The sequence below is a fragment of the Elephas maximus genome, chromosome 2 (genome assembly GCF_024166365.1).
Source record: "Elephas maximus indicus isolate mEleMax1 chromosome 2, mEleMax1 primary haplotype, whole genome shotgun sequence".
NCBI classification, from domain to species: Eukaryota; Metazoa; Chordata; class Mammalia; order Proboscidea; family Elephantidae; genus Elephas; species Elephas maximus.
The window spans coordinates 89,007,006-89,023,541 of record NC_064820.1 but is presented as its reverse complement, the minus strand read 5'-3'; the positions used below and the strand labels follow the sequence as shown (position 1 = coordinate 89,023,541).

The 16,536-nt window shown below is 38.0% G+C and overlaps 1 protein-coding gene across 2 annotated transcripts in view; it reads right to left on the bottom strand.

Annotated features, from left to right (window-relative positions):
* The window catches only part of VCAN (versican), a 119,140-nt gene that overhangs the window by 32,476 nt on the left and 70,128 nt on the right, over positions 1-16,536 (bottom strand). For both annotated transcript variants that reach the window (XM_049867084.1, XM_049867085.1), the window contains 2 exons: positions 7,888-13,089; positions 4,499-4,612 (listed from right to left, as the gene is read on the bottom strand). In XM_049867084.1, coding sequence (XP_049723041.1) covers positions 4,499-4,612; positions 7,888-13,089 — 5,316 coding nt within the window. The remainder of the gene's footprint in view (positions 1-4,498; positions 4,613-7,887; positions 13,090-16,536) is intronic.

The following is a 16,536-nucleotide window of genomic DNA, read 5'->3' as shown; positions in this document are numbered from 1 at the left end:
TTTGGTGAAATAGAGGGCCAGCAAGGAGACCCTTGGTGAGATGAATTAGCATGACAGCCACAACAATGGACTCAAACATGCTGGCAATTTTAAAATGAACCCAGGACTAGCCAATGTTTTGTTATGTCATACATAAAATCGCCATGAGGGGGAGTCAACTCAACGGCAGCTATCTGTATCTGACGTTACTGTTGTCATGTGTCCTGAAGCCTATTCCAAAGCATAGTGATCCTATCGGACAGAGTAGAGCTGCCCCATAGAGTTTCTGAGGCTGTAATCTTTATGAAACCAGGTTGCCTGGTCTTTGCTCCTACGTAACTGCTGATAGATTCAAATCGTCTACCTTTTGGTTAGCAGGCAAGCACTTAATCATTGTACTACCAGGGCTCCTTTATCTATTTTCTTTATCTAATTCCTTTTCTTTCTATCTGACGTTAAAACTTAACTGGGCATCCTGTATTTTTATATGTTAAGTTTGGCAACCCTATGAGAATTTCAAAAATCTTCAGAGTGGGGTCATTGTTTCCATTGCTAGTAGAGTTACATGAAATCCCCCCTTGCTTCCCACCACCACTTCTGGGTCATCAGTTAACTCACATGTAGAATACTGAAAATACCTAATTGACCTCTCTCTCTCTAGGCCCTTCCTTGGACAATATAGTCTACACTCTGTTCACTATCAACTTCTTTAGTCACAGTCATGATAATTTTACTCTTTTGCTTCCAAGCATTCCAGGAGTCCCAATTGCCTATGGCAGTGGTCCTCAAAGTGTGGTCCCAGGACCTGCAGCATCAGCATCACCTGTGTATATTAAAAAGCAAGTTCCAAGGCCCTACCCAAGGCCTGCTGAATCAGAAACTGTGGGAGTGGGGACAACAATCTGTTTTACAAAGCCATCCAAATGATTCTGCTGCACAGTAGAATTTAAAACGTCACTGATGTATAGAGTAAAATTATTCAGTACATTTGATCCAGGACCTTCTCAGACCTACCTAGACCCAATCTGTTTTCTAGTATTCTCTACCAATGTATTTCCCTCCCACAAACCTGTAAATAGGCATACCGGAATACTTGCAGTTCCCCAAACACATTCTGTAGTTTGTGGGTCTCTGTGCTTCTGTTAGATGTGTCCATATTTCCCTCCACCACCTATTTAAATCCTCCCCAATTTTAAGATCTATACCAAGTATAACCTTTCTACACAGACCCTATGACCTCTCCAGGTTAAATTAATGACTTTATTCCCTTAGCATTTTGCAATTTCACTAGAAATTTAATTAATGCTTAAACTGAATGAAAAGAATATTTAAAAATAAATTAAAAACATAAAAAATGAGTTAAATTTCCATGAGGCATAGAATATATTCTTACCTAAAGAAATACCCTTAGTGGCGATTATTATATATTAACGATACCAAATACTTCTATGCTGTTGGTGTTGTTATGTGCTGCTGAGTGGGTTCTGACTCACATCGACCCTATAGGACAGAGTAGAACTGTCCCCATAGGGTTTCCAAGGAGTGGCTGACGGATTTGAGCTGCAGACCTTTTGCTTAGCGGCCCAGCTCTTAACCATTGCACCACCAGGGCTCCAAACACTTCTATAGTGTTTTCTAAGTGCCTAGGGGAGTCCCCGGGTGATGTAAAAGATTAGCATGCTTGACTGCTAATCAAACAGTTGGAAGTTCAAATCCACCCAGAGGCATCTCTGAAGACAGGCCTGGTGACTATTTCTGAAAAATCAGCCACTGAAAGCCCTACGGAGCATAGTTCTACTCTAACACGCATTGGTTTACCATGCATCTGAGTTGACCTGACAGCAATTCCTTTTAAGTGCATAGGAGTTCCATATACATTAACTCATTATTATTATTTTTTTAATAATATTCGATTGTGTATTCAGTGAAGGTTTACATAGCAGTTTAGGTTCCCATTCTACAATGTCTATACAAATTGTTCAGTGACATTGGTTACATTCTTCATAATGCATGAATATTCTCATTATTTCTACTCTGGTTGTTCCACTCCCATTAACCTAGTTTCCCTGCCCTCTTACATTCTCATCTTTGTTTTAAAGTAATTACTGACTGTTTGGTCTCATATAGGTGATTTCTTAAAGGAGCATAGTAGTCACAGGTGATATGCATTACTTTGCGAGCCAGTCTTTTATTTAGCTACAAGGTGGCCTCAGGAGTTAGTTTGGGTTCACGATTTGAAGAGTATCTCAGGACAATAATCTCAGGAAGTCCTCCAGTCTCAACCAGTCCAGTAAGTCAGTTTTTTGTTTTTTAGGATTTTGAGGTTCTGTTTCACGATTTTCTTCCATTCTGTCAGGTCCATCTATTGAGGCCCTCATTAGAATGGTCAGTAGTTGTAGCCCTAGCACCACCTAGTTCTTCTGGTCTCAGGGTAGATGAGGCCATGGTTCATGTAGGCTATTTGTCCTGTAGACTAGTTTCTTTTTTTGAGTCTTTGGTTTCCTTCTTTCTCTTTTGCTCCAGAGGAGTGGAGACCAATAGTTGTATCTTAGGCAGCCATTTGTAAGCTTTTAAGACCCCCAGATACTACTCACCAAACTAGGATGTAGAAAATAACTTTATGAATGAACTATATCGTGCCAATTGACTGTGATGTTCCACAAGACTATGGTTCTAATCATCCAAACCCAGAAAACCAATCCCACAAGGTGGTTGGTAATGCCTAAGAAGTATCTGTAACTATGCCCTCTATATGCTTTATTATATATGTGAATGTGTACATACAGCCATATATATATATATATATACTCACGGAAACCCTGGTGGCATAGTGGTTAGGAACTTGGCTGCTAACCAAAAGGTCAGCAGTTTGAATCCATCAAGTGCTCCTTGGAAACTGTATGGGGCAGTTCTAATCTGTCCTGTAAGTTTGCTATTAGTTGGAATCGACTCAATGGCAATGGGTTTGGTTTTTTTGTTTTTTGTATATACTCACATATACATACCTATATACATATATGCCTACACACATACATATATTGATTGTTTTCGATGAAGGTTAACACAGCAGCTTAGGTTCCCATTCATCAATATCTATACAAATTGTTCAATGACATTGGTTACATTCTTCACAATGCATGAACATTCTCATTATTTCTGTATACATACACATTTTGTTGTTACTGTTTTTGTCATTAAATTGTTTTTAATTGATTAATAATATAAAACAGAAAGGGGACCAAATAGATGTTTTTATGTATGTACATTTGATATTTTAAGACGTAATTATTCCATAATTGTTATCTGTTGCTATCTTGAAGTCTGGTGGTGCAGTGGTTAAGAGCTCAGATGCTAACCAAAAGGTCAGCAGTTCAAATCCACCAGCTGGTCTTTGGAAACCCTATGGGGCAGTTTTACTTTGTCTTATAGGGTTGCTATGAATCAAGATCAACTCCACAACAGTGAGTTTGTTTTTGTTTTATAGTTGTATCTATATCCTCACTAATCAGCACAAAAATAGAGCTCACTAAATGTGCTGTATTATTTTTAAACCAGTGCTCTTTTAACAGGAGTTCTGGGGATTTTATCTCAATATCTCAGAGTAATCTGAAGTGCTATCGTTGAGCCTTTACTCAATCATTATAAGCAAACCTTCATGGCACCTCTAAAAAGAGCACCTGGATAATATACTCCATTTCTTTTCTCACAGATTTTCTCACATCAAAACTGGGCCTTTATTTGAAAAAAAAAAAAAAGACAGGAAAAAGAGAAAGCCTTAACAAGAATATGGGCATAAAAGGAACTGATTTAGTAAACAGCTCATTATATTCTTTGGGACTCAAAAGAAGGGAGGAAGACAAGCCCCAGACGTCCTTGCGGTAGAGGTGCATCTGGCCACTGAGGAGGCCCAGAGAAGGATTTTTAGCCCATTCCACAGAGGAACAAGTTATCCCAAAACTTAACAACTAAATTCCTTAATTTTTGAATATAGCATTCTGGGAAAAAAGGTTTTCTTTAACTTGATCATTTACTGTTATGCAGATTCGGGCTATAGATTCAATCTTTTTGTTAACATTTACGTATCTTTACATCTGTAAAACCTACCTGTAAATCCACAAAAAGAAATGGCTGGCCTCAGTAAGCCTCACTGACCAAGAAAAACCAAACCGAGTGCTGTCGAGTCGATTCGGACTCATAGCGGCCCTCCAGGACTATCCCATAGCGCTTCTAAGGAGTGCCTGGTGGATTTGAGCTGCCGACCCTTTGGTTAGCAGCCGTAGCACTTAACCGCTATACCACCAGGGTTTCCAGCCTCATTGAAGCTTGTGTATAATCACAGAATTCAGTAAACAGCTGTTCCCCCTTTTTGGCTCCTAATTAAATTACTCTTAGGCCTTAACTTCATTCGTTAGCAGATAATTCATCTACACCTGTGCTTCCCTGCACTCCTCTGATTGATTCAAGCACTATATACGCAATCTGGAAAAGAATCACCTACTTTCAGCCAAGAACACCTTACCAAGTTCACACTGGTCTCCACTGTATCCTGGCACACAGGTGCACACATAGGCAGTGTCAGTAGGATAGCAGGTGCCTCCATTAAGGCATGGGTTCGTTTTGCAACGATCAGATCCTACGATGTTCAGGAAAATAAGAAAAGTGATCAGGCTCATCACTAAGGTTTCAACATATTTTAGCAAAAACAAAATGCCACTTACTGCTACCATCATATAAGCTTTACCATAGCAATTTAGAGAGGCTACACACAAAAATTAACATGAGCTTTACTCTCTGGAGTGTTTCTTGGCATTACAGCTAATTGTTACAATTGCATCTATTCATTTCTGGGATTCAATCAGCATTCTTTTTAAACAATATTTTGTACTATATCTGGCAACTAATATACTCTACAGCAGATTTAGTTGGCATGATAATGGCAATTGATTTTAGTCAAAAATGGTTACACATATGTGCACAGTGAATGGAAAATGTATTCTTTTAAATGGGGTTAGTTCATGTGAAATGGCTGGGAACACAAAACATGCATTCTTTTTAGCAGACTGGCTTGTTACCATCATTTGAATTATTTTTGCCTTTTACCACTTAATGCTCAGAAACTGTTTTTCTTCGAAAGTGTGCACTGTAGTCTCTTCTGCTACATGAACATGCTTTTCCAAAAACACGTTCCAAATGTACTCCTTTAAACTATACTTGAAAAAAAGCAACATGTGGATTAAACTCTACTGTATCAAAACAAACCCAAATACAAAACCTTGCCGAAAATGAAACCCCAAAGTTTTCTTAACATTTTCTTATTAAAACACAAATAAAATTGACACTCCTAGCAGATAAAGGCTAAAGACGTAAACTCACGACAAGAACGGTCTGAAATAGATTTCTTAAATGCAAACGGTTTGATACAATTTGAAGCACTTGGTTTATTCTGTGGGATTATTTGGATAGTTGTATTGACACGAATAGCTTGTATTTATTGTTTGCATACTTTGTCAGCGTTGCTTAAGTTCCCAAATATTCAAGAGTCCAAATGAGAGTTAAAAGTTTCACAAAATAATTGAAAGGAAATAGATTATATATGGAATACAACCATATTTTCAGGAATCTTAAGTCCTGAAGCCTTTAAATAATTGCCCATGCAAAGAAGATATCTAACTAGTTATGCAACATTAACTTAAGGGGTATTAGAACAAACGAGTTATTTCTGTAGGAGATAACTGAGCCTTTCCCACACTGGGAAGTCAAACTCAAACTTTCTGAGTGTTAAGTAAATTCTGAACTATTAGAAAGACTTGATAGATATACATTCACACGTTGGGGGTTCGTGTTAAAGTTAGGTTAATTCAGATGCTTACCCTTGCTTTTCTAAAAACTACCCCAAATTTTCTAAGACTCTTATAGTTCCCAAAACAGTCATTTTATTTTTTATCTTTCTCCGTTTGAAATGCCACTGCCTAGCAACGAGGCTGCAGTCAACAACCTATCTATACATTACCCTCCATGCAAAATCCAAATGATACTTATGTGAAAGTGCTTGGTGAAACTGTAATGTGCCACACAAACATGAAATACTGTTACTATTCCCACCACAGACACTAGACGCGAGTCTGAGTGTGTGAGACAAGGGCTTGGCAAGAAACTGGGCCTTTTTGTGGACTTGAAGTAGTCCAGATTAGGAGAAAAGCTTTGTTTTCCTGAACTGTATCCTTCCCTAAACAGTTTGTATTAACCTCTGAAAACTGCATCTGCAACAGATAGACCAGGCAACCCAATATTAGTTTCTGTTTACTGAATGAAACTAAAGAGGCTTTTTTTTTTTTCCCTGCAATGAATAAAAAAACACAAATTCTTTGTAAACACTGTGGACTGGATAACTGGTATACATGTATTCCTTTCTCTATATATTTAATTGTTGTTACCAACTATTTCTATATCACATTTTACCAACCTGAATTATATTTCAACTAAATTACAAAAGAGTGAATATTGGCCAGACTATTTGATTATCATTTACAGATTAAATATAGAGCAACAAGAACAATAAAAAAAAAATTCCAATGTAAACCATCTTTGGTAAACTTCATTCATAATATACTTCAAGCTATTTATAAAAAAAAAAAAATTACTTTTATGACTATTTTACTCTACCTGAAACACATCAAAATGAAGTATTAGAGACACAAAAAATAATTTTGACCTAATCAGAAGAATAATTCTAACTATAGTCATGCTGTAAAATATATTCATTAAAATTAAAAGTACATTTTCAATCACCACTACCCTTAAAGTATTCTTTTTTTTTCCTTTTCTTGGTAGCAGCTAGGTGATGATGTCGACATGTCAAGTCCACTAACATTGTTACTTAAATAATAACTTTCCTTGGAAACACAATAAAGCCAACTTCTCCATATTCTCAGGCTAGGTTAACAGGAAAATAAATTCTACAAAGTAAATATCCCCAAATCTCTGGTTTACATATCATCAAATCTCAGTTGCTTTTTAAAGAGTATATTAGAAAGCAGCTCTTTCCACTAAAGAACATGGATTTCATAGCCAAGTTGATCTGGATTAAATTCCGCATTTACTACTATATGGCTGTGCATCCTTAGGCAAGTTACTGCACCTCTCTGAATCTCCACATCCTAATCTTTTAAATGGGAATAATAATATGTGCTTTGCAGATTTTTTGTAAAGATCAAATAAGATGGTCTATATGAAGCAGTATCAAATTTGTGCTTTCTGTACATTCAGTAGATACGCAGAAACCTTCCCTCCACAGGCAGAACATGAATGTTCACTGAATGGATACCTACTATGGCTAGGCACTATGTTATAAGACTATGTGGACTATCTGAAGCAAAGAATTTACACGAAAGTATGAACAGACAACTGATATCGCGCAAACTCTGCAAAACATAGTAAGCAGCTACTTACTAATCTCACGTTTTCAAAACCTGACAGATTTTGATATTGCCACAATCACGCCCATCGGGGGAGATTAAAAAAGGGGGGAAAAATACTCAGTATTTTTTGTTTGTTTTTAAAACTAAGATGCATAACTACAGAACATATAGCAATACAGCAATATTTTAGTTATGAGTAAAAACAAATTAAATTTTTACACCATTAATAATTTTATTTTTTATGTTACAACTGTATGTCGTTTTTAAAACCCAGAAAAATTTGAAGTATATATTTAAAGCTTAGAAATAATCTATACTTACTTTCGCTGCATCTCATTATAGGCTTAATACTGTGGCCTGACCTGTGGTTATGTGAACAATATGAAAATCTACATTGATTTAACATCACAATAAAAATATATACACATATGTTAGAACTAAGCAACTGTTTCCAGGTTTAGAAACAGCTTTATAAATATTGTGGCCTTACCTGGTAAATAGACTGCTGTGCCTTCCACTGACTCTTCATTAATGCCAATCAGGAAATCACTTTCATTAGAAGTTTCCAAAAGGGAAAATGATGGTGTGGCTAGCTCAGTATTTAACTCCGCAGTGCTTACTGTTGCCTGATTATTAGAGTCAAGAATTCTGGCTGAAACTTGCTGTTCTGATGCTGTTACTGTGGAATACTCCCCTCTGCTCAAAGCTGCTTGTGTTTCAGGGTTTATTTCCAGAGAAGAAGGAACGGTGGGCTTCTCAGAAGTTTGTGGGCTGGGCTGAGGTACCACACCTGTCTCGATCCCCTCAGTCGCAGGAGCAGAAGTGGAATGTGGCCACTGTGAAGCACTTTCTAATTTAATTTCACCTGCAGCTGTGACAACAGTTCCAGTTTCAGGCGTTCTAATACTGAGAAACTCCTTGACTGTTTCTCCAGAAAGCTGAACACTGGTTTTGTTTTTGGAGTCTTGGTGAACCTCAAACCTTTCCTCAGCAATTAGTTCTGTGGGAGAAGCTTCCCTTTCCTCTAATGACTTAGGTTTACTTTCAACTTCTGAAAGTTCTAATTCTGTGTTGGGAGATGAGGATGGAGGCTCAGTTGCGTGAAAGTATTTTTCAAGTGATGGTTTGAAAGTTGCTTCAATATTTGCATAAGCTTCCTTGGCAGAATCTCCTGAGGACATTTGAGATGTTTCCACACCCGTACCTGGCAAAGCACTTGTCTCGAGATCCTCTGTGTGTTCAGAGGCTCCGCTGCCTGAGTAGATAGTGACTGGAGATGATGGTGTCTGAGAGGATAACTTTGCAAATGCTGAAGCTGCTAACGTTGTATCAGTATAACCTGGGGGGTTGGATGCTTCCACCACTGTAGGTGCCTCTGTTAAACTGTGAGCCATAAGATGGATAGTACCAATACTTACATCCGGCGTATGATCTATCAGTGTCTCCCCGGCTCCTGAAGAGAATTCTGGCTGAAATGAAGGGCCTACATATTTCTTTTCTTCATACTCCTTCTGTGTTCTTTCCAACTGGCCCAATGTTGATATTATTTCACTTTGGTCTGCGATAGCTTGACCATCAGACAAAGTGCTTGATTCAAAAATGTCATCCAGGGTTTTAGTTTCAATTTTGGGCTCTTCAATCTCTGGATTTATAGTGGCAGATTGGCTAGGAATGGGCAGGGATGCTGCTGTGGGAAGTAAAGTCTCTAATTCTGTTGCTGTGCTAAGGACAGGGATCTCTGTTGTGAAGATAAAACCCATGTGATCTAATTGGCTCCTGTCTTCAGGAGCCATTGATTCGTTATGTGTTGCCTGAGTATAGCTAGCCAGAAGAGTGTCACCAGAACCCTCCAGTTTTTCTTTGATTAAAGAATGGTTAACCGCTGCACCATATTCCTCTTGAACTTGAGAGCTTTCTTCATTATTGCCATGTGGTCCTGCTGGTAGCTCTGGATCTGTGTCTGTTTGCATTCCAAGGATGTCTTCATATACAGGTTTAGTGTGATCAATATCTATGATAGTATTTTTATCTGATGTCAGCTCAGGTAGAATTTCCAGGATAGTACTCTCTGTAATTGTCAATATTAAATCCTTGTCCTCTTTGTCCAGGTCTATAATAATATTTTCTGTGGCTTTTCTCCTGTCAGGCTTTAAGGTGGAATCCTCAAATCCTCTGAAACTGTCTGGGAAACTACTTGTAGCGCTCTCTGTGGACCTCTCATAGAGCATTGTATTTGATGGTGTGCTAGTTGGATCAGGGGAGCTTTCATTCTGCTCTGAATGAGGAGAAGGCACTACTGAAACAGTTGGGAATCCATCATCAGTAACAGCTTTAGCACTAGAAACCTCAGGGTGTTCTTCCAGGAATCTATTTGAAACAAATGTGGTGCTTCCTTGCCTGGTTGCCTGAGTAGTTCCAGAAGTGTGGACTAAATCAACAGTACCTAATTCCCCAGATCCCTCTCCAGAATGTTCATAAAACAATTCAGATGGTTTTGGTGCTGATGTAACAAAACCTTTGGCCATTTCGAGGCTGTAAGTTCTAGCCAGAAAACCAGAAGAGGTTGCCGTTTCTTTAGTTTCTGCTGTTGAAGAAGTCTCGTTGGAAACTTGTTCAGTCAGAGTTTGTGCTTTACTGGTCTGGAGTTCTTCTGCCCAGCTGACAGTCTGCTTTTGAGGATGTTCAGTGTCTGTGGGGAGGGAGAGGGGTGCCGCAGTGGGTCCTCCTGCTCTGGTATCGCTGAAAATTCCCGTTAAGGTCGAGCTGGATGTTGCTGGACTGCTTTCAGAGGTACTATCGGTTTTGGAAATAAGTGGCTTAACTTCATTTGTTACATTTTCCATTCCCTCATAGTCTTCAGTTACAACACTTGAGACCCTTGTTCCTAAATTTTCCACTTGAGAGGTCTGGGGATGTAATGCGCTAATGATTTGTTCCATTTCAGTAAAATTCACTGATACTATAGCTACGGTAGGTAAAACTTCTTCTCCTGATCCCAGTCCAGAGAATAAGAGATCAGTATCTGACTCTTTAATGGTCGGTCTCACATCTTTGGGAAAGGGTTTTATACTTTCCTCCATTTTGACTGATGAATCCATAACTACACTTTCGGATGGTACAGATTCAGTCACTGAAGCAGTAGCTAAGAAAAAGTGTGATTTCTCAGTAGCTTCAGGGACAGCAGTGTATGGTTCCAAGCCCTTTGTACCTGGATCTGAAGTAGCCATGTGTACTAAGGGAATGACTTTCTCCTCCATTTCATTGTCATCACTATAAGTTTTCTTTGTTGTTAGTACAGAATCTGTTGTTGGGGGCTCAGTTTCAGAAGATGTTTGTGAATCAAAAATGATTTGTTCTGGTACAACAGAGCTTTGAGGAGATCCAAAGGATGTTTGTTCTTTAATCTTTTCTTCTGATGCTGTTTTGTTTTCAATTTCTTGTCTTACAAGGTTGACTTGACTGGACCATAATTTGGCTGGCTCCAAAGTTTGGGGAAAGTCTACTGAAATTGTGCCACCAACTATTACTTCCCCCTTTTCTGTTGGAGATTCAACATCTTCAGCTTCTGCTGTTGGTGAAATGGTGAGTCTTTTATCAGCTGCAGTGGTAGCTCCCATTTCTCCCAACTCTTGGCCAGTAAATGGGAAATCTATACCAGAAACTTTTCCCATGACACTGGGAAGCACTTGATCCACAGAACTGCTGACTGAGACCAGTTGCTCTCCTGAGCCCTCAGCTAAGGCTGTGAACTCTTCCCAAGGGGATGCTGAAGTGCTGACCGTGGTGTTATTAGGTCCTTCTGGGTGAGGCACGTGATTAGCATGATCTGAAGTAGGTACTGCAGAGGGTGAGGTTTTAGTATCCATTAACACTGTATCTCCAGAGCCTTCCATTATAATTGTTTCTTCTTTTGTTATTGGAGGAGATACTGTCAAGTATTCTCTAAATTCACCACTGAAATCTTCCTCCAAAGGAAAATCTGTAGGAAAGCCCCTTATTTCTTCCCCATGACTTGGCTCTCCTGACACCTCTGAAATCAAGTTTTCCTTGGATGTTTGGCTTATAATTTCAGCCACTTGTCTATCCATTACAGTGCTCAAAATAAATCCTGTTGGCTCAAAACGGAATGTATTTTCCACGTGGGAAGACAAAGTACTAGCTGCTTCCTTTTTGGTTTGAATATCAGACTCTAAATTTAATGAAAATGAAGAAACAGTGGTGGTTTCTGGATCAGCAGCAGCATCTCCAGAGCCCTGCTCTATAAAGAGGGAGACAGGAATACTTGGAACAGTGGTCAGCCCTTTCTGAACCTCAGGTTGACTACTACTGCTGTGCTCAGTGACCTGTGCTCCTGAATTGTCTAAACCATTTGTTTCTGTAAAGAGAGTAAAACTTGTCATTTCCCTTTCAGACGGTGTGGATGTTGTCAAGGACGTAGTACTTTTCCTAGTAGTAGATACTGAATCACTAAATGTAGTTTCATTTGAACTTTCTAATTCAGAGGGTAAAATTAATTGATCTGATCTCTGTGTGGGTGAATGTTTCTCAGTTGTAGAAGCTGTACCTGGAGTTTCCTCCTCATCTTTCTTTTTCTTTCCCTCAAGAGATGTACTAAAAACCCATTCAGATGTGTCTGTTTCACTTAGAAATTTGGTAGGCACTATTTCTGCAGAAGGCTGTTCAGAAACAGAATAAATGGTAGTTACAGGAACATCAAAAAGCCTTTCCGTGATCATCTTGCTAGTACCTAAAGTACCTTCTGTATTTGTAGTATTTCTGTGTGATAAATCAGCTACCACAGTGAACATTTTAATTTCCTCTTCTCCTTCCCCAGAGCCTTCTGGCATTAGAATTGAAGAAGGAGTCCCTAAAAGCTCTCCAACATGTCTAGGAGTTACTTCTACCCAGCTTTCTATGGTGGAGAATGCATCAGCAGGCTGTGGATTTTCTGTTAGGGTAACTGATTCTTCTGAAACATATGCTGACACAGAACTTGGGACTATGCTTGGAGCATATGTGATAGAAGTAATTTTTTCTACCTCCTCACCAAGTGTTACTTCTGTAGCCTTTGAAAAGACCACTTTCTGAGATTCTTGGTCAATGGCATCATTTCCTGAAGACTCTTCAGTATTTTTATGTATCAGATGATCAAGTTCAGGACTTCTCTCTGTGACTGAGTCTGCCCCCTCTGTGGCTTCTACCTCATGGAATTGGACTGTGGGGAAAACATCATGCTCACCACTGGAAAAGCGCTCTGGTGTTTCAGGGTAAGTTTCAGGCTTCCATGTAATTTCAAGTGATTTAGATTCTTTAGACTCATCTGGTTGCACTGCAGGAGTCAATTCAGTTTCAGCTATTACAAACGGATGGCTGTGAGAGATTTTTTGAGAAGGTGCAACACTCTCAAACTGGCCACGCCTAGCTTCTGCAGCTTCTTGGTCCTTGGGCACAGTGGTGACTAGGTGCTTCCCATTTATGTACTGCACTGATGGGGTGGTTGTTACATCAGTAGCATTTGCACAGTCTTCCTCTTCCTCTTCATCTTCTTCACTGGGGTATATAGCCATTTCAATTAACTCAGGTAAAATTTCAGCAATTAGATCGTGTTCTGGTTCTGTTTCTTCACTACAAGGTTCTTCTTTAGATTCTGAATCTATTGGATGACCAATTACACTCAAATCACTCATTCGACCTGAAAAAAACAAAGAGTTTTCACAATACTTAAATAGAAGATTTGGCAGTGTACTACAGAAGATACCGATAGCAAGGCTGACCACAATCACACACCCAAAGGATGCAAATTTTTTTCACATTAAGTGCAGTTACCCTTCACACATGATTCTCAGTCTTCGAATCTGCTGTTATATTAACAATAGGAAAAATAAATAAATCTAATAAATCCAATTTAAGGTTAAGGTTTAACGAAAGCAACAAAGCCCTTAAAATGAAATGAGAAATCACATATACATTGTAATCTGGACATGGGAACTCATCTTTGTGTGAAATGAAAAAATATATATATATATATATATTTTAACCGTGATCATTTCATTGGATCAAACAGAACAAGTAATTGATTATTGTCCCTGAATGTAAGGGAATACTTAGAAACCACTATTCAATAAGAAAATGAGAAGAGAACCCTTCTGGCCTTTTGTCAAAATCTGTACTAGAGAACACTGTTTTTGGAAGAGTAATATTTTCAGTAACAAGAGAGGCTTCTTTACAGTGTTTTCACAATGCAGTGACAACCCCATGCACTGTAGCAGTTAGGCAGAAGCTGTGGAGAAGCCACAGCTGCAGTCATACCCCTTACACAAGAGCAGGAAGCCCTGGATGGGATTGCTCTGTGCAGGGATAGCTTAATGGAAAGAACCAGAAAGCAAGGGTCTTTACACCTTTATTCTTTGTGGGAGGTCACCTGGATTGGGTCATTCACAGTTCTTGATATTTGTATTTTCTCCAAGGGAAGTTCAGGAGACACGTCTAGCATACTTCAAATAGCATTTATCATCAGAACATTCCCTAGAGTGTAAACTGCCATAGGGCACCAACTACTAAGCCAATTGACTTTTCTTCCACTAGAAATACACCAGCAAAGCTCCTCAACATGGGCACTAAAAAGAAGGAAGATCTGGACCCTCACACTCATTGTAGTGGCCATTGGTTGGCCTAGGAGAGGGTCCTGCTACCAAAGAACCTCACAGGGACACAGTAGTGCAAAATGGCACCTGTGTATCAACTGACCCATGGAGAAAACAAAGAGAGGTATGGAGGATTATGCACTGTCCTTCCCTTCCACCTCCAGAAATACTGTCACAGAATTACTTTGCAGCCCATCCCCCATCCATGCAACACATGCTTAGGGTGAAACTGATAAGTTTATAGGAGGAATTATTATGACAGAACCCCATCTTAGAGGAGAAAGAGTAGTTTTCTCATGAATTGCTCCTGTTTAAGAGGCAGCTTCCTTCTATGTAGGTATGTATCAATATCTAGTATTTACTAATACATCAGAAAAGAAAACAACCCCATTGATGAGGAACCAGTATGGCTTGTATCCTAGTCGATTCTGTGTCAACATAAACATAGAAGCATATGAACTATCAATATAAACTCTACAGAAGCTCCTCCTAGGTTTTTAAATTTGAAAAACAAAAACCATAAGACTTTCATGCAACTTGAAGACATATACTATATTTACATTTATTCCTTTTACTCTAATAAAAAAAGAAAACTTCTCTCACCATATTCATATCTCACACCATATTCCCACTAAATTATCTAAATAAACACTATTTGTATAGGGCTGGGATACTTTTACCCTAACTAGATGTCCTTCTTATTTAACTTTCACACATTATAGTTCATTTATTATATCCCCTTTCCATTCCACCTCATACATTCAGCCTTTTGACAAAGACTTAGGGGTATTCAAACAAATGAAGAATATTTCTACCATACAGAGAAGTTAGATCAATGCATAACTCTAGTATACCATAAAAACATGAAATGAACCCAGATAATTTCTGCCATAGATGTTGCAAATATTGCCCACTTCAAGAAAATGACTAAATATCTTACTTTTTAAAATACAAATTAAAAAGAAAAGTTGGTCCAGTATTACAGCACTGCAATTGTTGCTGTGATCTTATAGATGACAAAATAAAATCTTCAGAAAATTTCACCTTCTTAATATAGTTCTGGTGGAAGTCTTACATGCAGAAAATGTTTAAATTACACGAAAGAATACATTTTAAATGCTTTTTGCACTAATGAATCTCTTGAAATATCAATAATTTTATCAAATCATCAAATCAAGTTATCTCTTATTGCTAATACTATTTAAGTATACTTGAATTAAAGCAGATTTATTTATACTATTCTGTACAACTTCATGGGATATAACTGGAACTCCAAAAAAATGTGCATATCCTAAACAGTTTCTGCTGTCACTTTACGTACAATCTTTTTACTTTGTTTTATTTGGTATAAGTAAAACTAGAATTCAGTATTAAGAAGCATCACACACAATTACACTAAATTCACATCTGTCTATTTAGTGCCACAATGTCTTTCACTGAAACACAGAAACAATTTTAAATCAAACACATGGTCAATTTTAAGCATATAAAGAATCCCCACCACATTTTGTGCCTTTTTTAAAATAGTAGAGTTAAAATTAGATATTTAGTTAGGCTTCTCTAGCCAAACATGAAGATAAATAAGAAAATATTGGCTCGATATTATATATTTATGAATCAACTCGACGGCAGTGGGTTTTTTTTGTTTTGTTTTGGTAGACTGAGAATAGGGTAAAACCACTCATTACTATTTTAGATTTTTATTGGTTTGTAAGTAAATTCATTACTTTTAAAACAATAAAGCTGATGTAAATATAGCCCGTGATCTTCTTAGTGAATAACTGTAGATAGAAATCAAGTATTATGTTGATGCCTCAGAAGAAGGTGGGGTAAAGAAAAGCAGAAGGAGCGAAGACACTAAGGTGTGTGTCAGTGTGTCAAAGGAGCTGATGAATGTTTATGGCACGCAAGTAAATATCTTACAAAGGAATGAATAATTTAAAATAAAATGTTTTCTGGGAAAGAAAACAAAGAAGGACTTTGATTGTAAATAAGCAATTTATACAATTTCACTGACTTTATCAACTATCAATTCTATTAATAAAATACTTGGACATTCACTTTCTAGACGGTCCTTTTAGCGCCAATGAACAAATCATAGAATTCTTTTAGTCCTTTTTCCACTCATTGGATAAAGAACTCAAACCTTTCCTGTTGTTCATAAATCTTTGAGGACGTTTAGCATTTTAGAATATTTTACCATACCATATCAGAATATTTTACTGAAAGACTCAACTGTTAGATGCAGTATATTCCATTTTCTAACTTAAATGACTATCACAATATTTCAATCACAGCAATGCACACATAGCAAAAATATGACCTTTGCATATACTTCCCCACATAGCTCTACTTCATCTTGCCTTTTGCACAAAAATTAAATGCACTACCATAACTATGCATGCTACCATAACCTTACTATCTCCCCAGGACCCCAGTGATTACACAAAATTTACTAAGTGCCTATTATGTATCAGACCCTCTGGCTGACACTT